The following is a 26,700-nucleotide window of genomic DNA, read 5'->3' as shown; positions in this document are numbered from 1 at the left end:
CCTACATAGTATGTCCACCTGCCCCTCCAGAGGGGCTTTAGGGGAAATGGTCTCCACCACAGAGTCCCATATGCAAGCCCTTCATCCTCCACCATTGCTCAGTCTAATACACTTCTACAGGGATGTGCTAACTGGATGGGTCCTTTACAGAAATATCTCATGGGGACCTGGCAGCTGAATGATAGCATCAGGTTAATTGGGACAGAGTCAGCATCAGTTTGGCTCACTGGAGACCCATTTGGCCACTGCCAAGGAGTGAAGTGGTGTTTAATTGAGAGATAAGAAAGGGCAAATTCCAATATACAGACCATTTATATAACTGTATCCAAATAAAGTTTTAAACAAGAACAATGAAATGCTGGGTCTGTCACTTTCATTCAAGGAAGGAAAGAGAGTTATTTGAAGCAGGTGTATTTTTTCCCCTTTTAATGGCCTCAAACTGGGTCAGTCTACTGCCCAGCAGGGAGCCCTAATTAAGAGTGGCGGCGTAATTTAAACCCATCCAGCTGGTGTTCCAGCCAGCGTCTATACTTGATACCCAATTCTCTGTGGTGGCCTTTAGTGCATGGGCACAAGTATGCCTGGATGGCCGGAAAGTAAATGTAAAGCGTTGTGGGTTAAGGAGCAATGACTGAGCTGGACTCTCATACTTCTCCTTGGTTATTCTCTACATTACAAGTGAAAGGGTCCAATAAGACACCCTCCATCCTATGGCTCATGACCATGCTCTGAACATGATGGAAGTGAGAGAGAAGGGCTGATGGCGCGAGAAGAGTATATTGTGTTTCACAGATTTTTTAATAGTAGAAGCATAGAATATCAGGGTTGGAAGGGACCTCAGGAGGACCAATCCCCAACTAAATCATCCCAGCCAGGGCTTTGTCAAGCCTGACCTTAAACACTTCTAATGAAGGAGATTCCACCACCTCCCTAGGTAACGCATTCCAGTGCTTCACCACCCTCCAAGTGAAAAAGTTTTTCCTAATATCCAACCTAAATTTCCCCCACTGCAACTTGAGACCATTCATTACTCCTTGTTCTGTCATTTGCTATCACTGAGAACAGTCTAGATCCATCCTCTTTGGAACCCCTTTTCAGGTAGTTGAAAGCAGCTAGCAAATCCCCAGATTCTTCTCTTCTGCAGACTAAATAATCCCAGTTCCCTCAGCCTCGCCTCATAAGTCATGTGCTCCAGCCCCCTAATCATTTTTAAAAGCGGCAAAAAGTCCTGTGGCACCTTATAGACTAACAGACATATTGGAGCATAAGCTTTCATGGGTGAATACCCACTTTATCGGATGCATGCAGTGGAAATCTCCAGAGGCAGGTATAAATATGCAAGCAAGAATCAGGTTAGGGATAACGAGGTTAGTTCCATCAGGGAGGATGAGGCCCACTTCTAGCAGTTGAGGTGTGAACACCAAGGGAGGAGAAACTGCTTTTGGAGTTGCCGAGCCAGTCACAGACTGTTTAATCCTGAGCGAATGGTGTCAAATTTGCAAATGAACTGAAGCTCAGCAGTTTCTCTTTGAAGTCTGGTCCTGAAGTTTTTTTGCTGCAGGACAGCTACCTGGAACAACGCTTACTCAGCTCTCATTCACTCATGCCCCTTCTCTACCTACGCTACATCGATGACATCTTAATCATCTGGACCCATGGGAAGGAAAACCCTGGAAGAATTCCACCACAATTTCAATAGCTTCCACCCCACCATCAACCTCAGCCTGGACCAATCTACACGGGAGGTACACTTCCTAGACACCACAGTACAAATAAGCGACGGTCACGTTAACATCACCCTCTACCGAAAACCCACCGACCGCTATGCCTACCTTCATACCTCCAGCTTCCATCCCGGACACACCACATAATCCATTGTCTACAGCCAAGCGCTGAGGTATAACCGCATTTGCTCCAACCCCTCAGACAGAGACCAACACCTACAAGATCTTCACCAAGCACTCTCAAAACTACAATACCCGCACAAGAAAATAAGGAAACAGATCAGCAGAGCCAGACGTGTACCCAGAAGCCTCCTGCTGCAAGACAAGCCCAAGAAAGAAACCAACAGAACTCCACTGGACATATATACAGTCCTCAGCTAAAACCTCTCCAACGCATCATCAGTGATCTACAACCCATCCTGGACAACGATCCCTCACTTTCACAGGCCTTGGGAGGCAGGCCAGTCCTCGCCCACAGACAACCCGCCAACCTGAAGCATATTCTCACCAGCAACTTCACACCACACCATAGTAACTCTAACTCAGGAACCAATCCATGCAACAAACCTCGATGCTAACTCTGCCCACATACCTACACCAGTGACATGATTACAGGACCTAACTAGATCAGCCACACCATCACCGGTTCATTCACCTGCACATCCACCAATGTAATATACGCCATCATGTGCCAGCAATGCCCCTCTGCTATGTGCATCGGCCAACCTGGACAGTCCCTACGTAAAAGGATAAATGGACACAAATCAGATATTAGGAATGGCAATATACAAAAACCTGTAGGAGAACACTTCAACCTCCCTAGACACACAATAGCAGATGTAAAGGTCGCCATCCTGCAGCAAAAAAACTTCAGGACCAGACTTCAAAGAGAAACTGCTGAGCTTCAGTTCATTTACAAATTTGACACCATCCGCTCAGGACTAAACAGACTGTGACTGACTCACCAACTCCAAAAGCAGTTTCTCCTTCCTTGGTGTTCACACCTCAACTGCTAGAAGAGGGCCTCATCCTCCCCGACTGAACTAACCTTGTCATCCCTAGCCTGATTCTTGCTTGCATATTTATACCTGCCTCTGGAAATTTCCACTGCATGCATCCGACGAAGTGGGTATTCACCCACGAAAGCTCATGCTCCAACACGTCTGTTAGTCTATAAGGTGCCACAGGACTCTGTCACTTTTACAGATCCAGACTAACATGGCTACCCCTCTGATACTAATAATTTTGTTGCCTTCCGTTGGACTCTTTCCAATTTTTCCACATTCTCCTTGTAGTGTGGGACCCTAAACTGGACACAGTACTCCAGATGAGGTCTCACCAATGTCGAATAGAGGGGAACGATCACATCCCTCGATCTGCTGGAAATGCTCCTACTTACACAGCCCAAAATGCCATTAGCCTTCTTGGCTACAGGGGCACACTGTTGACTCCTATCCAGCTTCTCGTCCACTGTAACCCCTAGGTCCTTTTCTGCAGAACTGCTGCCTAGCCATTCGGTCCCTAGTCTGTAGCAGTGCATGGTATTCTTTCATCCTAAGTGCAGGACTCTGCATTTATCCTTGTTGAACCTCATCAGATTTCTTTTGGCCCAATCCTCTTAATTTGTCTAGGGCCCTCTGTATCCTATCCCTACCCTCCAGCGTATCTACCTCTCCTCCCAGTTTAGTGTCATCTACAAACTTGCTGAGGGTGCAGTCCATGCCATCCTCCAGATCATTAATGAAGATATTCAACAAAACTGGCCCCAGGACTGACCCTTGGGGCACTCCACTTGATACCGGCTACCAACTAGACATGGAGCCGTTGACCACTACCCGTTGAGCCCGACTTGCAAATTAGATTGGTCACCACTTGCACCAGTCTTCCCTCTCATTTTTTCCATCCAGGTGGGAATAAGTTTTGTTATGTGCACCAAGGTATGTGTGGATGTGCGCCACCAGTAGAAACAAAAAGCCTAGATATAATATATATTTTTTAAAAGTTACCGTAGGGATAATTAATTACTCCAGCCAGGTCAAGTTAGGCATTTTAGAAATTACGACTCAAAGAATTAAACTTAAGTGCAAGAGAGAAATAAAAATTATGAAATGCATTGACTAGTCAAAACACTAAAATAACACACTTTGAAAGAATAAAATTACAGAGCATATATCTGCATTGCAGAAAGTACCAAGAAGTAACAACAAATTAATGCAAGTATGTGTTGGGAAGTGAGTGAGACACAGTGTGAGAGTGTGTGTGTTTGTGTGCATTGTCTCTTTAAGACATTCACTGAAAGCTCTTCTGATCTGTCCTGAGTCCTGTTGTCTCCCCTCCTCAGAGATGGGATACAGAGGGAGGGAGAGACAGAGAGAGACTGTGTGAGCTGGCTGCTGGGGAAATCTCAGAAACAGTGCACTGTCTCTTTAAAAAAGGCACTCAGACATTCCAAGTCCTCCTGAACCAGGCTGTCCCCTCTGCCCTGCTCTGCGGAGATGGGGTACAGGGGCAGGGAACACCCTGACATCAGCACCCTCCTCCCCTCCACCCCTGCTCTGCACAGCCAGCAGGAGGGTCCCAGGAGTAGCTGCAGGATGGCACAATGTCAGGGGAAGGGCACCTGAACACATGCTGCTGGCTGTGCGTGCTCTCTAACCAGCTGGGCAGCATTTGAATCTCTTCTGCACGGCTGTCCAAATGCGCAGCTCACAGGGACCACAGGTGGTGGGCCAAAGTCAGGCCAGCCTAGAGCTGGGGAGACTGAGGGGATGTCTGCACAGTAGATTCACTCACATGATCTGCACATGGGGCTAAGTCTCTGGGCTGGCATAGCCCAGGTGTGAGCAGCCACACTGCAAAGCCACACAAGAGTCAGTGAGTCCACACTGGTGCTCCACTCACCTGTGGGAGGTGCTAGGACTTCTGGTCATATCCCATGGTTCTTAGCACCTCAGTAAACTGAGCCCTCTGATTCCCAGTGCATTGTGGGAGAACCTGTCTGTTTTTGCGTGGAGGAAAGTCAGATTAGTGACAGGCCCTTGGTAAGCACACACAGTGAAACAAGACCCGGTACGTGAGTACAGTCCATGCCTTCCTGTACTGAGCAGGGAAAGCAAAAAGGGTATTAGGTTCCCCCCACCCCTCCCAGCTTGTGGCTGTTTTCCATTGGTCGGATGACAGGATTTCAGGCTCACCCAGAGGGGGCTGCAGCATCCCTCCATTCTTCTCGCAGTTCCCTATGGGCTGGATTTCAGCAGAGTCCACCAGCCGCCAGAAGTCATTCTTGTTGTCGCTGCCATCAAGACGCAGGCGCAGCCGTGCGCCTGTCAGACCCACCACAGTGGCGATGCAGGTGGAAGTGGTGTTTCTGGGGTCCTGGGCTTCTAGTTTCATGCTGATCTTGAATTCATTGCTGGGCGGAGTGTACGACTGCAGAGAACAAGAGCCAGGACTTCACATATGTCCCATTTCCTTCTCAGAACCCCAGCCCCACGGCTCCTGGTAACTGTGGATGGACAGTGCCCTCCAGGCCAATGCAGAGCGCAGCAAGGAGAGCTCAGTGAATGAAGGCCCTGGCACCCAGCCACCCACTATCTATCGCCTTTTGCCACAAGTTTCACCTTGAGCCAGCTCCTTTTCTGGGGCCTTGCCCCACCTCAGACACCCACCAGCATAACACACAGGGGGCTATTTAACAGCCCCCGAACACACACAGACGCCTTTTGCTTTTAAAATACAACACAAATACAGTCTGAGCGGGCGAGTGAGGCGCTCCAAGCACCAGCTGTAACACAGGCTAATCTTGGAACTCCACACACAGTGTGGCTGAGGCCCCACAATTCTGACCCACCCCACCCCCCGCTAGTTCAGTCCTGGGCCCTCACATCAACCTGACCGATGATTCTGGCAGCCTGCACAGCCAGGCAACATAGCCAAATACTGGATACTACAGCCCAGGAGAAAGTGAAACAGCTCACCGAGATCCAGGCCATTTTGCAGAAGGGAAACTGCAAAAATACTCCCTTTACTGGCCTGCATTCAGTGAAATCTAAATCGTAACTACACTAAGCAATGATCTAGCTTATATACACTTCCCTCCAGCACCTGAGCTCACCAGAGACACAGAGCTTTGATGTTCCCACCCATGCACATCTGAGAGTTAAGTCCCCTGGGTTATTCTATAACATTCATGGCTTGAATAAATGTATCTCTTTTATCTTTGCTTAACTATGCACAGTCCTGCCAAGGGTCTGCTTTCCCTGCTGCTCCTCCGTCTTGGATTAAAGGGCCAGAGCCTATTCTAAGGCTTGTCCTGAATCGGAGCTTGAGGATCATAAAAAGACCCTCGCCCCCTGCACCCAAGAAGCCACCCAACAAATTACCTGCTTGAAGCAATGGGCAGGAGCTGGGATGGCACATGTTTCTTTCAGGTATTTATCCCAGGTGAAGTGACCTGCAAAGAGGGGAGACAAGGGGGTTAAAATGGGACCCTAGAAAACAACAAAAAGCTCAGGAAAGCAGCCACCCAGGGCTCCTTACACCATTATTGCCAGATCTCTATCCAAGAGACGAGAAGAACTGGCTTGTATTGGCCTGTCCTCTGCACTGCCAAAGTCCTGGATTTCCAGGCTGGAGAGGGGGAGGTGGTAGCATTGGGTACAAGCTGCTTTTCTCACCGATCTCACAAACCCATAGGCTGCATGATGACGTAAGCTGCCAGAGGAGAAAGCAGTCTCTCCCAGCAAATTGCTCCTTCAGGCCATACATTTAACACACTGCTCAGATTTGGAGTTAAGAACAAGTCACTGAAGGATGAGAGCTCAATCACCCCAAAGTCAACAGCAAAGCTTTATACTCTATTGCCTTTATGGCTGCTGCCTTAGCTGGGGCTCTTTTTCCTCTTAAGAAACCAAATGGATCTGGGCAGGAATCATACAGTTTGTAGTAGCTGATGAGTGGACTGGTCAGCAATAAATCACCAGTCCTGGACAGTTAGTTCACAGCTTAGGGTCTGTCTAAACTGCAATTAAAATCCTGCGGCTGGCCCATGCCAGCCGACTCAGGCTCACGGAGCTTGGGCTAAGGGGCTGTTTAACTGCACTGCTGATGTTCGGGCATGAGCTGGAGCCCAGGGTCTCGGACCCTGCAAGGTAGGACTGCAGCCCGAATGTCTATATGGCAGTTAAACAGCCCCTCAGCCAGAGCCCCACGAGACCGAGTCAGCTGGCAAGGGCCAGCCGTGAGCGTCTAAGGGTGTGTTTACATTGCCCAGGTTACAGCGCGGCAACGTGGGCAATGTAAACATGCTTTGTCGTCAGGAGTGCGGCTCCCAGCGATACAGCGCTGTCTATACGGGTGCATTTCAGCACTAAAACTTTTGCCGCTGGGGTGGGTGGGGGTTTTTTTTCACATACCTGAACGACTGCAGTTTTAGTGCTGAAAGTTGCAGCGTAGACACAGGCTAAGTGAGTGTCTAATCGCAGCCCAGACATACCCTCCAGGCAGGGATTTACAGAGGCGATCCTATTCAATGCAAAGGCTCCTTCAGCTGGAAACCGCCACTAGGGGAAGGGCTGAGCACATTTTATCACTGTCTGTGCTGCTTTTCAAATCTATGTGCATGGCCAGGGAAAGCGTTAAGCTACCCAGGAAGACTTCTTATTAAATGAGGAATTTACTGAAGCGGCGGAAGCAGATCAAGACTCCTGCCACTTAGACTAAGCAGATAAGAGAGGGTCTTTTACAAGAGCCTGCATGACATTCGCTTCTACTCCCACAAACAGCACCCAAGAGACCTCTATTCTCAAACCACCACAAGAGCATCAGTGGCTGCAAAACAATTACAGAGTCGGTTACAGTTCCCAGTGTACAGATCAGGGTTTTAATCTGCTTATTATTTGACAGAAAAGCTTTATTAAGGAGAAAATATACGGTGGTGCGGTTAAGCACTCGAAGATCTGGAAATACAAAAGTTAAGGTTATACACCTTACAACCTTCACTCTGCCCATGTGGATATGCAGGAAGAACAATGACAGAACCTGTAAGGACACCATCTCTCACATGCTACATTAGAAACACCATTCGTCTACAATCTTACATGCACACTAGTAGAGCACACATTTTGTCACTCTTTTACACTGTATTTAAACTTGTTTCATTGCTGTAATGGCCCAGCATATTTCTGTAGACAGATTGTTAATGTAAGTGCTCCTTTCTCTAAGATATGTATTTTAAGCAGTTAGCCAGCATTCATTGTCTCTTCAAACAGCACAGTGTCCCATAGTTGCAATCCAGAAGATGAAAGGCTTAACTGCAAAGCAAACTGAGGACTGGTTTACACACAAAAGTTGTCTCAGTTTAACTAAAGCTGTGATTTTAAACTGGTTTAGTGAAACCAGTGCAACTTTGTGAATGGGCATTCTTACATGTCTTACAAGCTAAACAAGTATAAGCCAGGTTTAACCAACCTGCATAGACACTACATGCCTAAATCACTTTTGAAAAGAGGCTGAGGTGCTTTTAAGATTTTTATCCAAAAAACCTTTTGTTTTTTACACTATGGGAGAAGTGGGTTTATTTTCCTCCTCTCTCCTCTTATGCAACACCAGGCAAAGCCCTTCTGCTCCAACTTTCTAAATCAATCCACCTTTTGGCAGAGAACAAACCTAGAAGATTCCAGACTGAACAGTGAATTTTTAAGAAAGCTGCGTGCCACTGAAAACAGAGTGTTAGGATGGAAACTTATGTAAGCTTAAACTCTAGTGCTGTTTGCTACCTTTGCACTATAATGTCAGCAGACACACAGCAGTGAAACAGAAACTCTCAGTTCTCATGGGGTTTTTTTGGTAACAATTTATTTTTAAAGAATTGAAGCAAAAAAAGGGGGATAGAGGATTTCTCTGTTTAATGAAAACTGACTTTTTAAAAAAAAACAGAACAAATGTGGCAAATTTAGGGCTCCACAATCTTGTATTGGTAATTCCTTTATATACATATGCACACATTTTATTACAGGACATTTCTTTTAAAAATCACTCCCTTGTAGACAACAATTGGCACAGATAACTTTGGGTGACTTACCCTTGTGCATTCTGCACAAATGCAATGTATTAGTAGCAGAAGTGATAAAAATTCTTAGCCCTTTGTATAATGCTTTTCATCCAGAGATCTCAAAGCACTTTACAAAGGCAGGAAAATTACCCCATTTTACAGATTCCAAGTGGACTGACACAAGAGTTTTGTCAAGGAAGGGAAAGCAGTCAGTGATGCAGAACAGGGCAGGATATATCCAGAAGTTTTTTTGGCCAGGGAATAGAGAACATATTCGGAGCTCTGCACTGGGAAACAGAACAAACACTTTAATATAGATACATTAGGCTTGGTCATCTTAACCTTGGTTTCTCTGGTCCCTCCCCAGATTGATCCAAACATGATTATTAACTTGCACATTCAATTCCAACTCTGTCTGCACTGGAGCTTAGCACCCCTGGTGCACACTCTAAAGAGAGCACAGGAGCCAGATGCCAAACCACTTTTGATGCCACCTTAGGAATGGTACTTTCATAGATTATAATACCAGAAGGGACCACTGTAATCATCTAGTTCGATCTCCCATATAACACAGGCCAAATATTCTGTTTTCAGGGTTCTGTTACTTTTCGGATGGGATATGGATCATTCTGCCTCTAGGGCCCAAGTCGGTAGCAACTGAACCCTGTATGCTGAATGGCTGTTCAGCGGCTTATACAAAATGAGTTGGTGGCTGGAGTCCAGTTCTTAGTGAGCTCTTCTCTTCACATAAACTAGCATCTCAACTGGTGCTAACTGACCCCCTTGCTGGCTGACTCAGCAGAGGCGCCGAGGACTAAATGGACCATGAAGACTGAACTCTCTCTCTCTCACCCCTAAAAGCGGACAGCGGTGAAGAATGTGGACAGACCAGAGGGAGGAAAGCTTGCCTTGCTGATGCCTGCTCTATGGGAAAAGAGTTTGGTCTCTAGCACTGTCTGGCATCTTTCACTAGCACTAAATTCACTTCTTGTCAGACACCCCTCCATTCCCCCCCCCCACCTTACCCCCCCAGCTTCTGCTGCTCCTTTCATTCCTCCTGCAAATCACAAATTTTGGCCAATATGCAGGGAGCACTACTCTTACATGAACCTAAATGATCACATATTGATTTGTTCAGCAGGGTCAAATAAACCAATACGCTTATAACATAACAAAACCAGGAAATTCAGTGAGCAACATGCCATAATACAAAGTTACAGTTGGGCCTTAAACAAACAAGAGCCAAGAAGTTCAAAGCTACACCACCCCGGGTAACTTGGCTAGCATGAACATATTGATTAAAAGCCCAATGCTGTCACACTTCCTCACTCTAGGCAGTGCTTTGCTCCATGAGTATCCTCAATGAAGGTATTAATCAGCGTGAGTAAAAGTGGCAGAATTGGGCCCTAGCCCACTTTAAAAACCACTTACTAGAGAAAAACACTCCACGTGCACAAGAGGTCAAGCTACGGGACTTGTGACCAATGTAAGTCTTAACTTTCTGATTTGCATCGGTTTAAATTCACAACCATATGTTGTACTTAATGCAATTCTTTTGCCTGGAATTTGAATGAAGCTGGAGTTTTTGTTTGTGTGTTTAAATGAAATCTGGTTTGAGCTCCTTTAGCATTTCAATCCTCAAGGAGTCATCAATCCTATTGAACATGATGCATGTGCATTTCATGTCACATCTGTGCAAGGAGAGTTTGCCCTACCCAGATCAAGGCATCCCATTAAAGCCTGCAGTCCATACGTGAGCCTGCTAAATAGTATCAGGACAGCATACGAAAGCAGGACAGTCTGTCCAGATTCAGTACAGAAAAATGACAATGCCAGTGTCTTCTCTGCTCGCAATTCCAATCACATTAGTGGCTTTCGAAAATGCAAGAATTCACCCTCCCAAGCAGCCAGGCTCTCATTCTTTGATGACAGCAGAATTCCTGCAGATCCTGCTTGACTGCACTCTCCATGGGCTCTCGCTAACACAGAGCTGTTCATCTAGGTTTCACATTCAGCACAAGTACCAGTGGAACTCCTAGTGCACTCCACTTTCTTGCCTTGCCACATACAGACTAAGAATTCACTCAGGATTAATGGGTTTAGAACAGTATGTGCTGCCACTCCCTTGTCCTAGGAGGTGCCTTGGTCCAGTTTTAACTCCGCCAGGAACCATTTTCACATTGTGTTTAGGACCCCTGTGTCACAGATCCATGAATCTGGTGCTCTCACACAGCTGTGGAACAGTCCCTGGGAGGAACACCTTCAGTGGGTTAACCCCCTTGGGGTCATACTCTCACCGGGATACGTCCCTTGGCTTTACCATCTCCTGGGACCAAGCCTTGGAGCCTTCAGCACCCCTGCTGCACACCATAAGCTTCTCTCAGCGAGTCCACCTGAATTGGGCACGTGAGAAGACTTATCCACCCAAAAGGAGCAATGCACACCCCAACTCTTGACTCTGAGCCAGCACTGTAAAAGCAGGTGGTTTACTAGATGTCTGGAACACAGCATAGAAAGTCCTTGGTTATCATGAAGAACAGAAAGTTACAGCCTGGTTCATCTGGGTCAGTTTGGAGCCCAGAGCTCTCTTTGTGCCCTTTTAGTCTCAGTCCAGAAGAGTGAGACCTGCTTCCAGCAGCCCACATGTAATGACCGCCCCACCCCCACCCCCACCCCCACCCCCAGGGCCCTCCTCTGTCCTTTGTTCTGGTTTCCCAGACAAAAATGGTCACCCTGCTCTTTGTTCTCCAGCTGGTCAAAACTGGCTGGCTTTCTGCAGAGGGTGGGCTCCCCCAATCGTTAATTGGTAGGTACCAATTGACTGGGCCATTGTCTGGGCCCAGTGCCCAGACAGCTAGGCAACAGTCACACCTGGATCTTTAGGTCTCTGCAATGAGCAAACAGCCTTTTCCCACCCACCTAGTTAACCATGCAGCACACAGGAGAAACTGTGGCACACACAGTAGTCATACAAAATATTATGAAAAATTCCCATTTTGTCACACCTTGTCACCCAGAAAGCAGCTGTATCTGTACTGTCACAGCCAAATATGGAGGCCTTGTGTGGAGCTTTGCGATATGCAGGTGAGCATTTGCTGCAGTGAGGGGATTCCTATTGTTACGCAAGTACTTGTTCAGTTTATAGACAATTAACTGATCCTGAGCACAGTGCATCTCTTTAGCAATTCCTCACCCTGGCTGGGAGCTTGGAGACTTTCAGCATGGGATGGAGAATGATAAAGGATAACAAACCCACCACGTTATCAAATTTCAGAGAGAGGCACCATTTCAAATCAATCTTGTCCCTGAAAAAAGATACACCCTCCCCACACCCTAGAACAATGCAGCACCCAGCAAAACGGAGATCATGAAGGAGCCCCTACAGACTACCAGGAGGGGCCTAGGCAGGATTCTCCAAGCCATGATGGCCCCTCTGATGGTGGATAATGCTCATGACTTCAGGCATAATCCTGAGACACAGATGAGAATCCCCAGAGTTGCCCCCCAGGATATATCTCAGGGCCCAATGACACCCAGAGACCCATCACTTCCCTATAACACAGAGCCCCCATGCACAGCAGGGAGCTGTCTTAATGGCTCCAAGAAACATAAGAACGCCCTACACAAAGGCCTGCAGTGTTCTATGTTAGGAACTATTCACTTTGGGAATGCTTTGTTAATTTCTTATGGCTCAGTAGATGTGTTTAGTGGGGAATCTGTAAATTAAACCTTACTAACAAACCCAGATTATAAAGCTAGGTAAAAAGTGGGGCCTTGTCATAAATTACATTGCTCCAAGCCGTCAGAACTCACCCAGAAGTCTCTTCTGAAAGACAGCAAGAACTGTCAGTTTTATAAACTTAATCTGCAGATGCTCTGCACACTACCACAACCTGCCCTGCCAATGAACTGGATAGACCATAGTCTCTAAGGGAGGAAAGGAGTGATTAACTCTCATGCTGAGAACTCCAGACCTTGCCCTCAGCTCCTAAGAGACTGCCAGCTGAGCTAACTCACAAGGGGCTCCAGTCTACTGGGGTGGACACCAACATCCTGCTGCTGGAAAAATGGGAAAGTGTAGTATTCGGTGTTCGGATACAGTCACAATCGCACCCACAGGACTGGGCCCCGATTAACCATTTCACATGAATGTGAAAGAAACAGTTCACCTAGAAGTAAGGAAACCCTATAGTGCCAGAGAACATGTACCCTCGTGCAAACAGTCATTTCTACATACTACTGCTACGGGCAAGGCCCCTTAAATGCAGTTTGCATCAGTTTTCCAGCCTGTGCAGTGAGTTTTGGTCCTCAGCAATTCAAAGACCTCAAGGAGAGAAACCAGAAGGGAGCTGAGAAGCACCTTCTTACCTTGGTACTGGAAAGGAGACTCTGATGGGTGGCCATACTTGTGCTTTCTACCATCTTTCCAGTCTATGGCTAAGACAAGAAACAAAGCATTCATGTGAATGAGGAAGCCCACCTGATTCAGTTCTACTCATCAGCATGAGGTGGTCAAGCAGCTACTCACTGGACACTGCCTTGGTTTCCTCTGACTCACAGGCACTTTGTATCTCCCAGGGAAGAAATGACCCCAGACAAGAGAAAAGCTCCCACTGTTTGACTCACTCTCTCCCCATCAACATCCATGGCAGAATCTACCAAGCCCCCATTTCAGTTTACATCTGCCTCATCCTACTGAGTTCAAGAGAAGGAAAATTCGCCCTCAGGTGTCTACTGGGTCTCAATCTCTACCAGCTCTCACTTGCTAATATTCATAGTTAATGATGAGCCAACAGGCAAGGAACAAACCTTTTCACCTTCTAGTTTTTAACATTTGAAATGAGGCTAAAGGCTGGTGGGCTTCAGGGACAGACGCTGAGACGGGGGAAATGAAAGTGAAAGGGAGCTGCCTCCCCCTGTGCTGTTTTATGGGAGGGGGAAGCCTGGATCAGATCCCCATTTCCAAATAAAGGTCAGTGCAGCTATTCCCTTCCCCATCACCTACCTAGCCCTTCTCCTGGTGGTCCAGGGGCTTGGGCATCAATGGGTTTCCTCCAAAGTCCTGAAGGATCACACACAAAATATCAGGAGTCTGAGCTCCAATATGGGGTGCTCACTGCCCAGGTCATGAGGGCCTGAAACACTGAGTATTGTTCAACTCCTGCACAGAGAGCCATATTCAGCTCGATAGCATCCCACTGGCTGCTCAAGAAATGGCTCCACAGGGTGTCACTTCAAGTCCTCTTTGCCCACAAAGATGGTGGCCACAGACCGTGAAGTAGCATAAAAATGGAGGGATTCTAAAGACCCTTCCCAAAGTGTGATAAGCAATGAAACAGGCAACTCCACACATGGAAGCCCGACAGACCATGAATTAATAGGCTACTAGTCCCAGTTTGGGTGAGCTGCTTATCAAACGAGGCTGCACCATGCACTGGTAGCTGACTAATGCACACCCCAGCATGCCTTACTGCTATTACAGTCTAGCTCATTTATTTTACATTGCATTTTTAAAGCTATTTTAAGCTATTTTGATGCTGTTTTAAGAAGCAATTTTGTGGAGCTCTATGAAATATACTCTTCCAACATAAAAAGAAGTTTTTAGTGAAAGGATACGAGAAAAAGATGTAGGGAAATGGATGTAAAAGCTCTCAACAAGAACCTGAAAGAGCCACAAACTACTGCTGAAAGGGCTGTTGGCCCACCTAGGGGAGAGGCCAGGTTAAAACAGCCATATTCTCCTTCAGCTCCTTATTTTCCCCACACCTTCCAAAGCACCTCCCTTTGCTGTCACATACAGTCAATATAATAGTGAGGACATCCCACATGTGAATGACTGTGTTCCCAGGCAGACTAACAAATGATACTTCACATGGAGGGAGATGTTCTAACCCCTCCTGAGAAAAGCAAGGATGGATAAGACAAAGCTCAGAAGACAGAGATGGAGAATACCTATGGGGGCACTTAATACCCCCACCCCCAGCAGTGCAGGATTGTGCCCTCCCATACCATACTTCTGCTCAAATGCTCACTACTTCGGGCTTTCTGGATTACTTTATTGAGTTCGCTGCAGGATAAGTCACATTTCTGTAGTTAATTTTTTTAATGCAAAATCCTTCATTAGCAGCACACAAAACCAACAAAAGGGGAAGGAAATTCCAGGAACACAGGAGCTCCACTGTGCAAATTACTTTAGCTAAAAAAGTTCAGTGAATTATGGAAAACCAGGTAAATAGGACAGGAACCTGTTTGTATCCAGCACATGGATTGATTCTGGAACATATGGCACTGCATTCACAACACAGAGGTCACAACAGCAACACTGGCTAGCCTCCTGCTCCACGCGGCAAAAAGATGACAAGCGGTGTGAGAGGCCACACTGATGACTAATCAACCTGCCTCTTATTTCCAGGCCCTCCAACTGCCTCCCAGCATGTGTTCCCTGTTTTCCTTCATTTACTTTCACTTCATTAAAGGACAAGTGGTGCTAGAAAGAGAATAATGCTCCTGCAGGATAAACCTCTGGAGAAGCAAAGGAGACATAAAAAAAAATAAAGGGAAGAGGGAAGAAATCAAGCATGGAAATCTACCGCAATAAACGTGTGCATGTATGTGGCAGATGTGAACAAAACTGCAGTGGATGCTTCACTCTTTACTGTTCTCCCCTCCCCCATCCTTTGTAGAAAGTGTGATGAGATCACTCCAGTGTAATGCACATGTAGGGAACAACACTAAAGGAAATCAATATTTCTTTAAGGAACAAAAGCCCTTAACTGCTAAGATGCAAACAGACTGCTTGGGTTTATCCTTCTGTTTAGGCAAACAGCACATAGGCAGCTTGCTTGTAACTGCACAGTGCTCCGTGTCTGCAGTTGCAATAGCCTTGTAATGGGATGAAAGATTCAGGCAACTAGTGGTAAGTTCCTGTGATATATCTGATCTCCACAAGGTAGGCTGGTCTTCAGTTTCATGCCTCATTAGAAGGGCTTCCTGACATGATGCCCCAGATGCTGCAGGGGTGCAATGACAATAGCAAAAGCTCCCTTCAAATAGTCTTGCCATCCAAGCCAGCTTAAGTGCTTCCTTATAAGGTCTGTGACAGTTGTTATTGTGCATAAGATGGTGAAGGGACTCTGCAGCAATGGGAACTGAAGTCTTACCTATGAAGCAGGTATAGTGCAGGCAGCTGCAGGGTGAGATCCCCCGTGCTATTCCCCCAGTGATCTCTGCCCTGACCTGGCGGCACCCCACAGCATCACTGGGACTGAGAGGTCTCCACAGCAGGTCAGCTTTGCATCTCTTGTGAGCAGATTGCACTGGCACAGGGATGGACTAAATGACAACAGAGATTTTTCTTTAACTTCTACCCGTCTGGACCACAGTCCAAGGGAGACCTACTCCGCTCCCTTCGGGCTCTGCCCCAGAGCTTCCTCTCCACTTTCATACCAACTCTCTAATGATCTACAATTGATTCATTAGTTTATACCCAACAATCGAAGGGCTTTCGCCTAAACCGAGCATTACCACTTACCTTTCTGAGGGCCTGGCTTCCGCATTATACCGCTTGCTGCCGTCCTTAGGCTGGAACTAGCTTGGCTTTAGCTACCTGAAGATGTCTAGGACAAAAGAAATAAACATGATAAAATTCCCAGCTCTGCATCATACAAGTGTCTGCAATATTAAATAAATATGCAGTGGAGAAAAATAAGTATCCTTTCATCCCAGGCTGCTTAGAAAATCTCTTATTGCTAATGTGGACAATACACGTCAAACCTTCTGAAATCAGAAGGGTCTTTCTCCAACAAGTGAGCAACTTTAAATTTATCGCAGCAGCACAAATTAGCAACAGCAGCATATGCGAATCTCTGTGCTCACTGTACAGGTCCGCGGCGGGGGGTTGTTCTTGCTCTCTAACAAAGAGAGAGAGCGAGACCTGACATTTATTAAAGAAACACATGGAAATGTAATATTAACCTGGCAATGAGAGTAACACAATCTCCAGCATGGAAATGGCAGTTTGAATTGCACATGGCAATTCTGTGCAATTAGTAAGAGGAACTGGACATGGCGGCAGGAAATGTTTTTCCTGGTACTGCTGCAATGCAAGTCCTAGCTGCTGATCTGTGTTTGCTTCCCAGTTTGAGGTGGGCTTGCTAGTAAGTCCATTTCCAGCAAGACAAAGGATTTGTATTTTTGTCATAAGAAAAAAACTATTGATTATCAAAGCCAGCTGGAGATTTACTCCAGATATTTAGGTCAAAGGTCACGCTTCCCTTCTTAACCAGGTCACAGGAGGTCTGAAGGCCAGTTTCACTTATACCATACTGCCTAAACCCCGATTGAAAATTCCTAAAATAAGTGGCAGGTTTCAGAGTAACAGCCGTGTTAGTCTGTATTCGCAAAAAGAAAAGGAGGACTTGTGGCACCTTAGAGACTAACCAATTTATTTGAGCATAAGCTTTCGTGAGCTACAGCTCACTTCCTCAGATGCATATCGTGGAAACTGCAGCAGGCTTTATATATACACAGAGAATATGAAACAATACCTACTCCCACCCCACTGTCCTGCTGGTAATAGCTTATCTAAAGTGATCATCAGGTGGGCCATTTCCAGCACAAATCCAGGTTTTCTCACCCTCCACCCCCCCACACAAATTCACTCTCCTGCTGGTGATAGCCCATCCAAAGTGACAACTCTTTACACAATGTGCATGACAATCAAGTTGGGCTATTTCCTGCACAAATCCAGGTTTTCTCACATCCCCCCCACCCCCATACACACACAAACTCACTCTCCTGCTGGTAATAGCTCATCCAAACTGACCACTCTTCAAGTTTAAATCCAAGTTAAACCAGAACATCTGGGGGGGGGGGGGGGGTAGGAAAAAACAAGAGGAAACAGGCTACCTTGCATAATGACTTAGCCACTCCCAGTCTCTATTTAAGCCTAAATTAATAGTATCCAATTTGCAAATGAATTCCAATTCAGCAGTTTCTCGCTGGAGTCTGGATTTGAAGTTTTTTGTTTTAAGATAGCGACCTTCATGTCTGTGATTGCGTGACCAGAGAGATTGAAGTGTTCTCCGACTGGTTTATGGCTAAGCCCTACACAAGTCCACAGTGACAGACTCTTGTCTTTATTGAATTTCATCTGGTTGATTATCTTGGTAAATTGGAGAACTGGTCTATAATTTTGAATTCTAATCTTATCCTCCAAAGTGCTAGCAACCTCTCCCACCTTGGTGTCATCCACACATTTTAAAAGCACACTTGCCACTTTGTTACCCAAGTCACTAATGAAAATACTGAATACCACCAGACCCAGGACAGACCCCTGTAGGACCCCACTAAATACATCTTCCCACTTTGACAGCAAACCATGGATAACTACTTTTTGAGTATGAGCTTGCAACCAGCTTTGTATCTACCTTATAGTAATTTCATCTAGAGCAGGGGTGGCCAAACGGAGTCTGAGAAGGAGCCACAATTTACCAATGTACATTGGCAACGAGCCACAGTAATACGTCAGCAGCCCCACTTCAGCTCCCATCGCCCCTGCTCCCAGCACCTCCCACCCACCGGCAGCCCCACCGATCAGCGCTTCCCCCTCCCTCCCAATCAGCTGTTTAGTGGCATGCAGGAGTCTGGGGGGGGGGGGGAGGGGAGCGAGATCATGACAGGCTCAGGGGAGGGGGCGGGAAGAGGTGGAGCAGGGGCAGGGCCTGTGGCAGAGCCAGGGGTTGAGCAGCGAGCACCCCCGGCACATTGGAAAGTTGTCTACTGTAGCTCCAGACCTGGAGTCGGTGCCTAAACAAGGAGCCGCATATTAACTTCTGGAGAGCCACATGTGGCTCCAGAGCCCCAGGCTGGCCACCCCGATCTAGAGCATGTATCCCTCGTTTGGAACTCTGTCAAAAGCCGCACTATACGCACGATACATCACATCTAATGTCCCCCTCTCCAGTAACCCTTTCGAAGGAAATTCAGTTAGTTTGGCATGATTTGTTCTTGACTACTCCTTATCACCCTGTTATCCTCTAAATGCTTACAAGTGGATTGTTTAATAATCTGTTCCAGTATCTTTACAGATATCAAAGTTAGGCTGACTGGTCTATAATTTCCCAGGTCTTCTTTGTTCCCCTTTCTAAAGATAGATACTATGTTTGCCCTTCGCTAGGGCTTCACCCATTCTCCACGAGTTCTTGAAGATAATCACTAACAGTTCTGAGATTGCTTCAGCGAGCTCAAGTACTCTAGGGTGAATTTCATCAGGACTTCCTGACTTGAAAATACAGCTAACTCATCTAAACACTCCTTAACCTGCTCTTTCACTATTCTGGCTTGTGTTCCTTCCCCCTTATTGTTAATATTAAATTTTTTAAGCAGCTATTCACAATTAACCTCTTTAGTGAAGACTGAAGCAAAACAGACATTAAACACCTCAGCCTTATTGGTGCCATCCGTTACTGGCTCTCCTTCCACACTAAGCAGAGGACCTACACTTCCCTTCATCTTTATGTTGATCCTTAGGTATTTACAGAATACCTTCTGGTTGGCTTTTATGTCCCTTGCTAGGTGTAACTCATTTCATGCCTTAGCCTTTCTGATTTTGTCCCTGCATTCTCGTGCTATTCTTTTGAACTCAAACCTTAGCAATGTATCCATGTTTCCACTTTCTGTAGGATTCCTTTCTGATCTTCAGGTCATTAAAGAGCTCCTGGTGCAGCCCAAATTAGCTTCCTATCTTCCCTTTGTGACCACACAATTTTCTGTTGTGCCTCTAATATTGTTTCTTTGAGAAACTAGCAGCTTTTCTGAATTCATTTTTTCCCTTAGATATTTTCCCCATGGGACCTTACACTGCACATTTCCGAGTTTTTTAAAGTCTGCCTTTTTGAAGTCCATTGTCCTTATTATGTTGCTCTGACTCCTTCTTTTCCTTAGAATCATGAAATCTGTCATTTCATGAACACTTTCAACCAAGTTGCCTTCCACATTCAGATTCACAACCCGTTCCCCTCATAATCAAGTCAAAAATGGCTGCCCTCTGGTTACTTCCTCTACTTTCTGAAACAAGAAGTGTCCCAAACACATTCCAAGAACTTCCTGTACATTTTCTCTTTTGCTGTATTACTTTTTCAACAGATGCCTGCGTAGTTAAAGTCCCCCATTACTCTCAGATCACGAGTTTTGGCTTTTTCTGTTATTTGTTCTAGAAATGCCTCCTCACCTCCTCCTCCAGATTTGGCGAAGGAATTGTAGTGGAGAAGGGCAAAGGAGGCGAGGAGGAACAACAAAGAGAAAAGTGGTGTACACATACATGCGAGCACATGCACAACATGGCATAAGGGACTGAAGGCTAGGAGGCTATTTGAAGAACAAACAACGAAAGTGGTGTGCCAGTAACTGATGGAAGAATTTGGCTCTAAAATAGATGAGGGATTCTTCAAGAACTTCAGAAGCAGAGTGCCCTGGGGAGTGTGGGTCAGCTGGACCACCAACATATAAAGGAGGCAATCAAAGAGGAGAAGGAAACAATACAGAAGCTAAATTATAGCTTTCAACCAGTGTTCATCACAGGATAAGAGGGAATTAGCTTCCTTGGGGTTACTTTGCACAGATAAGGAGGCACTGACAGTGACAGAGGTATCAAAAGAGAGGTGATGGCACAGTTAGACAAATTAAATTCCAGTAGATCTCCATAGCCAGATGATTTATATTGGAATTTAGAAAGAACTAAAAACCAAATTAGCCAAGCTAATAATAAAATAAATAATATAGCATTAAAAAGAGCTACTATGCAGGAGGACTAGAGGGTGACCAGTGTTGTATGTGTGTTTTTTCAAAGGTGCTCTTGAGAATGATCCTAGGAATCAGTGGCCAGCGAAACTTATTTCAGTATCACACAAAATAGTTAAGAATTAAAAAACACTTGTAACCAGTATCCTGTGATGCTTTGGCTGCAGAATCCAGCACTGCACTCCAGAATCAAAGCTTTCATTTTTTTAAAAAAAAGACTAAGTTTCCAGCCTATATTATCATCAAGTTAAATTCAAGAGCATAAACCAAATGTATACTGATGTAGTGCTGTCTTCCTGAAAAAATAGGTCAAAGGTGCAAATGTATCTCAATACGACATTAACTCTGAAACCTAAGAAGTTTAACTATTTCACTGAACATCATTTTAGCAGAAACATACATCTAATATACTTATCCCACAATCCCCTAGATGCCAAAAGCCCCAATACGCCTCTACAGAACTGCTGTAACTTCCAGCTCCCCAGGACAACTTCTACAAGGCAGGTATGCATTGTCAGTACACACACAAAGCTCTGTGGCATATCAAAAACTGAAACTATGGAGACAAAATAAAAAACTGAATTTAATCTCAAACTGAATAACAGAGGCTAATGTACTGCTTGCTTTATGCATTATCATATTTTATGCATTAAAACTTCCGTATTTTAATTTAAATGAAGCTGTCACAGAATTCTCAATCTGCTACACCGAAGCGCCAAAGACTGCAGGTATTCTGACATACACCTTTGATGTGGAGAACAGGACAGAAACAAACCAATACACCTTTTGTAAATGTAAATCATGTCACACAAGGAAAGAATAAAGACCAAAATGATTTAATATGAAAAAGAGAAAAATCAGAGGAGAGATATTTGAGCTATATAAAATAATGAACAGTGTAGAGAAGGTCACTCAAGGACTCCCATTTGCCCGTCCCAGAGTACAATAGATACTTCTATAACATTAAAAACATGACATCTAAAACAGATAGAAGGAAATAAATTTTGCTGCTGCTGGACACTATCAATGCGATGCAGCAGTACCATTCAAAAAAGGATTAGACATCCAGATAAAGAACATCATCTGTAATTACACAGCTGAGACAGAAATTACATAGACTATCAATACCACGCACCAAGGTAAAAGCTGAATGGTAGCTGGGGTGAGCAAGAAAACGCTTCTCTATGGTATAGTACTACATAAGTAGCTGCATTTTGTGAGGCAAAGGAAGGAGGGCAGGAGTATGTCTTCCAGTTGAAGCTTCTGGCATGGGCCATTGTCCGAGGCAGGATACCAGATTATACCAGTCACTGGTCAATTCCCACAAGACAGTTCTGGTCTCCAGAATTCTAAACAGAAATGGAAAATTCTGTCTTACTAGTGAGTTTTCATTGTAGGACTCTCCATGTCAGTCAATCTTCACAGTGGGGTGTTCTCCATCACTATAGCAACTGGAGGCAGGCCAGATATTTGCTCTGAATCTGGGTTTAGGATGGCCCCACAGGAAGAACGTTCTAGAAGGACAGTATTTTTCAGCTTTGGAAACTAACTACAAGAAAATTTAAAAGTGCTATACAACGCAAGCCATTTGCAGCAGAGCCTTGATGTGAAAGTTTGGGAGTTCCTGGAGGAACACCCTCTTCTCTTTCAAACTATTTAACAAATGAGCAATAGTCAGAAAACGGACATAATTCAATCCTCCAAAGGTCAGACTGTCTGACACGGAAAGTCCTACAGTGAAGATTCACAGGCAAGACAGAATTTCCCCTTTCTCAGTCCCTTCCACGTCAGATAGTCTTCACAGTATGATGCAGAAAAGACAGTAAATCATCCCTTAGGGTGGGAGAAGGATTCAATTTACCAATGTAGAATTGAAAGGTATTTTAGAGTTATTAGGCACCCTGTCACAAAACACCTTTCTACAAATGCTGCATCAACAAGGGTGAGGATGTCAATACCACAGTGTTAGAGAAGTGTGGGCAGAAGTCCCTGTAGTAGCCCTATAGACTTCTGCAATAAGAGGTATGGAATCACTCTGCCCATAAAAATCACTGCTCTTTTCACAGAGTGCATAATAATAGGAGGCATTGTACCTGAGGCTTTAAATGCCTCTGCTACCTTTATTTCTCTGTAGGTTCCGTTCATGGAAACGTAGGGCTTGGAGGGACCTGGAGAAGTTATCAAGTCCAGCCCCCTGCACTGAAGCAGGGCCACGTAAACCTGGACCATCCCTGACAAGTTTCAGAGTAGCAGCCGTGTTAGTCTGTATCCACAAAAATAAACAGAGTACTTGTGGCACCTTAGAGACTAACAAATTTATTTGAGCATAAGCTTTCATGAGCTACAGCTCACTGCATGCATCCGATGAAGTGAGCTGTAGCTCACGAAAGCTCATGCTCAAATAAATTGGTTAGTCTCTAAGGTACCACAAGCACTCCTTTTCTTTTTGCATCCCTGACAAGAATTTCTCTAACCTGTTCTTAAAAAACTCAAATTTTTTGTTGGCTTGTTTCATTTTCTAAGAACATAAGCACTTGTTTAGTTAGGCCCCCATTCAGGCCAGCACTGCTAAACTTACTTGAAAGTCTGGGGCACCTTTGTATGCACATTACACATGATGTGTACTACTGGCAGCAGCAAGGAGCAGCGCTGGCTGCCTGTCCCTCTGTCCACTCAGGTTTGACCCTGCAGCTGCTCCATCATGATGGAGAGCCTGTAGGACTAGGGAGGAGGGGAAGGGGAGGGGCTCTTTTTTAAACCCTCCTCAGAAAGCCAGAACTTTTTTTAAGTTGTAGCCCTTTTGAGGAGAAAAACCTCCAAGCCAATGAACTGACTGAGACATACAGATTTTACAATCTTTTAAAAACCCTGTAAAAGCTCCGCTCCAAAGGGAGTCCTGGATCTGCTGCTTGGAGGTAGAGAATTCTGGAGAGCCCCTCATGAGGGATGGTTCTAAGCCCAGGTCCAGAGCAAAGATCTGCCTCCACTTGACCTGGAGATGGAGAACACTCCACTGTGAAGACTGTCTGACATGGAGGGGATTCAGTAATCAAATCATACAAAGCAAATTCCACTGTTACTGTAAACAGAGTTACAGAGGCTTCAGCTCTGTCTTTGAATTACTCTGGGGAGATTTCTTCATCTTTGGTTCTGCTGCTTTTATGATTTCCAGCACTTTGCACTGCCCTATCATTTCTCCTCCCTGGGGTTACAGGTGCCCAAGTGCCAGATCCAGACATGAAAGGAAGGTCGCAAAGACTCCGCCTTTCCACAAATCCATTCAGCTGCTCTTGAAGAAGCAGCAGGTTCCTGTTTCACAGTGCTTTGCAGAGGCACTGCTGTCAGTAACCTTAGGCCCAAATAATTATTAGCTGGTTTTATAACTGCAGTGGGGCCCTGCTAGCACGGCTGCACTCCAGCAGAGGCCAGTCCACCCATCTTCCCATCCCAGGGGGCAGTCTTTCCTACAGTCGAGATATCTAAAGTACCGAGATGGCCTCCATTACAGCAGCATTCGAGCACCTCACAATCTTTAACAATTTATTCCCACAGCACATCCAGGAGGCACTGAAATATTATTTTACAGATTAAGAATTAAGCCTGGAGACACAAAGTGACTTGTGTGAGGTCACCCAGGAAGGAGGGGGTAAAGCAGAGAACTGAACCCATGTCTCCTGAGTCCCAGGCCCTACCTCTGGACCATCTGGGTTTTAATTCAGTTTTATTTATTAAAGTTTGATGCTTGTGGGACTAACAGCCTTGAAGAACGAAGATCTATGTCCACAGAACAGGAATAGCTTGAGCAGTAGCAGTGAAACTGTGCCCCATGCCAGCATGCCAAAAAGTTCCATACTTAACCTGGAGGGATCGTGTCTATAAGAAGCAGGGGAATTCACTCATACCCCAAGCACTCGGATGAGACTGAACAAAGAGGCCAAAGTGGTGCCAGTCATGATAGTAACTTTACAATCATGTAGCTGTTTTAATTTGCACTGAGCCATATGCCAAACCTTAAACATAAATCAAAACAACCTGCAGTTTGCCCGGGAACTGCTATGTGGTTCACCGGAGTCCTTTAAATAGGATTCTGCCTTTGGGTGTTATGAAGGCACAGCCATGCAACAGTATCTAGACGGCAGTTTCAGCACTACGTATTAGAGGAAGGTTTTAAAAAACAGAAGCAGGAGACAAGCATTTGGGCTCCATAACATCATCAAGGTGGAATGCCAAGGTGTGACTGTCCTCCCTACACAGGAGGTAACCCAACACCCCCTTGTTCAAAGGCAGTGACTGCTTCTTTGAAAGGCAGTTAAGCATGCTACAAATAGGAGAGTAGGACTGAGCCCCAAATCTCTACTCAGCACACATGCTCAGGGAATTTTGTTTCATTTAATTAACCCTGCACCTATGCTTTGCAGGGCCCTGTCTTAGACTGTAAAGTTCATGGCAGGGAACATACAGGAGTATGTAATGTGGCACATAAACTAACGGTGCTATAGGAATGATTCAGAATACCACTAAATTAATTATTTCTACTTAATCAAAAGAGCCCAAACAAAACTCCAGGAATATACACATTCATCCTAGAGGTATATGCAGAAGCTTTCGTTGGCTCAACATCCACAAAAAACTCTTCCAACTCACCACAAATAAAATTCTCCAACTCAGTCTTCTTATTCCTTATTCAAATCACTGTCTCAGAGAAAGCCTAGGGAAAGTGAGCCCTACTGCATACCCCAAGAGTCAAGAAATCCAGGCTCTGCCACACCAAACAGATGTATAAGCTTCAGAGGCAAGGATTCACCTCTGAAAAGGAGAGATTACTCTCCTTGTGGAGTAACTGGAGTTCTCCGAGATGTGTCCTTATGTAGCTGTGCATTCTGAAAATATCATGGATAGACCATGTAGCCAACAACACAGCACTGGAAATTATTGGAACCAGCGAACACTAGTCAGAGAGCTTATGAAAACAAAGCTTCAATTTGCAGGGCACATTTTAAGAGGTTCAGCAGGTGATGAATGCTTATGGGAACTGGAAAGGAAAACAGATGGCAGAAGAACATGAGGCAAAAAAAGAAGCTGAATGGACGATGTGGTATCCTGGGACGATGAAAAGGACTACTCATCCACAAAGACTAGGAGAGGATCGTACAGAATGGGCTGCCATGGTTGCAAGCCTGCAGTAATGAAGATACCACATAAGACAACAGGGCATGAGAATGTCTGGAGCACACGTGGAGCCTGAATGGGCAGTTACCAAAAATCTTCACATGCACACCTGAAATGGAGCACCCTCAGGGATACTACTCAAAGAATACCCTGGTACCAGCTCTCTTTTTTGAACCTGGGAGATGTTAGTGCAAATGCTGAAGATGATTGTAGCTGCCAGGGTATCATATGGGGAGAGTGGAAGCCATTCAAGGTAGCCAACACCAGGCTGTCCCTGATTGCATGTAGCAGAGCCAAACAGATGACAGACCTGCTATTGCTGAAACCAAAGAGGAGAGCCTCAGCTGCTGTTTCAAGGGGAGAAGAGATGCAGAAGTCCAAGTCCTGACAAAGTGAGAAGGAGACAGGGGAACAGCCCACCCAACAAGCCTAGAGCAAAAGCCATGCCACACCTTAATTTTCAGACACTACACCTTGACGCAGGAGCAGCAAGAACAACAGTCTGATCACACCAGAACAGAGCCCCTGCCAATAAGAGCGGAGCCCAGCCAAGCCAGCTGGGAGAAGGAGGGGGGCTTGGAGGACCCCAGAGAGTGGGGGAGCAAAACCAATGAGTGTATGTATACACACACACACACACAGATAGATAGACAGATATACACACACACCTTTATTTTATTTTTTTCAGTCACACAGAGCTGTATTAATACATCTGTGCCTCTTGGGAGAAGAAACAGGGAGCTGCAGCAGCACCAGTCCAGGGGAGTCCAAATGAGCTCAGAGAAGATTTGTGTTATCAATTGCTATTAGCATTTCATACTGCATAGAATTAACTTTGGTTTGTCTTGTTACTTAGAAAGCTGGGATCCCAGAATTCAACATCTTGAGTCTATTGAAACAGGCAAAATGTTCTCTGGAATCTGTTGAGTTTGACTGTGAAGAGAAGTCCAGCAAAAT

At 45.5% G+C, this 26,700-nt stretch overlaps 1 protein-coding gene across 5 annotated transcripts in view; it reads right to left on the bottom strand.

The window, feature by feature from the left end:
* SCMH1 (Scm polycomb group protein homolog 1) overlaps window positions 1-26,700 on the bottom strand; it is a 120,722-nt gene that overhangs the window by 84,084 nt on the left and 9,938 nt on the right. For 3 of the 5 annotated variants that reach the window (XM_084652492.1, XM_084652493.1, XM_084652496.1), the window contains exons 2-5: window positions 16,307-16,391; window positions 13,144-13,212; window positions 6,107-6,177; window positions 4,919-5,153 (exon numbers count right to left, since the gene is read on the bottom strand). In XM_084652492.1, coding sequence (XP_084508618.1) covers window positions 4,919-5,153; window positions 6,107-6,177; window positions 13,144-13,212; window positions 16,307-16,331 — 400 coding nt within the window. In that variant the 5' untranslated portion in view covers window positions 16,332-16,391. The remainder of the gene's footprint in view (window positions 1-4,918; window positions 5,154-6,106; window positions 6,178-13,143; window positions 13,213-16,306; window positions 16,392-26,700) is intronic. The other 2 variants (XM_084652494.1, XM_084652495.1) reach the window with 1 other exon arrangement.

This window comes from Lepidochelys olivacea, assembly GCF_965140295.1.
Source record: "Lepidochelys olivacea isolate rLepOli2 genome assembly, chromosome: 19".
NCBI classification, from domain to species: Eukaryota; Metazoa; Chordata; order Testudines; family Cheloniidae; genus Lepidochelys; species Lepidochelys olivacea.
The sequence above is the reverse complement of the archived record's forward strand: the minus strand, read 5'-3'. Positions and strand labels throughout refer to the sequence as shown.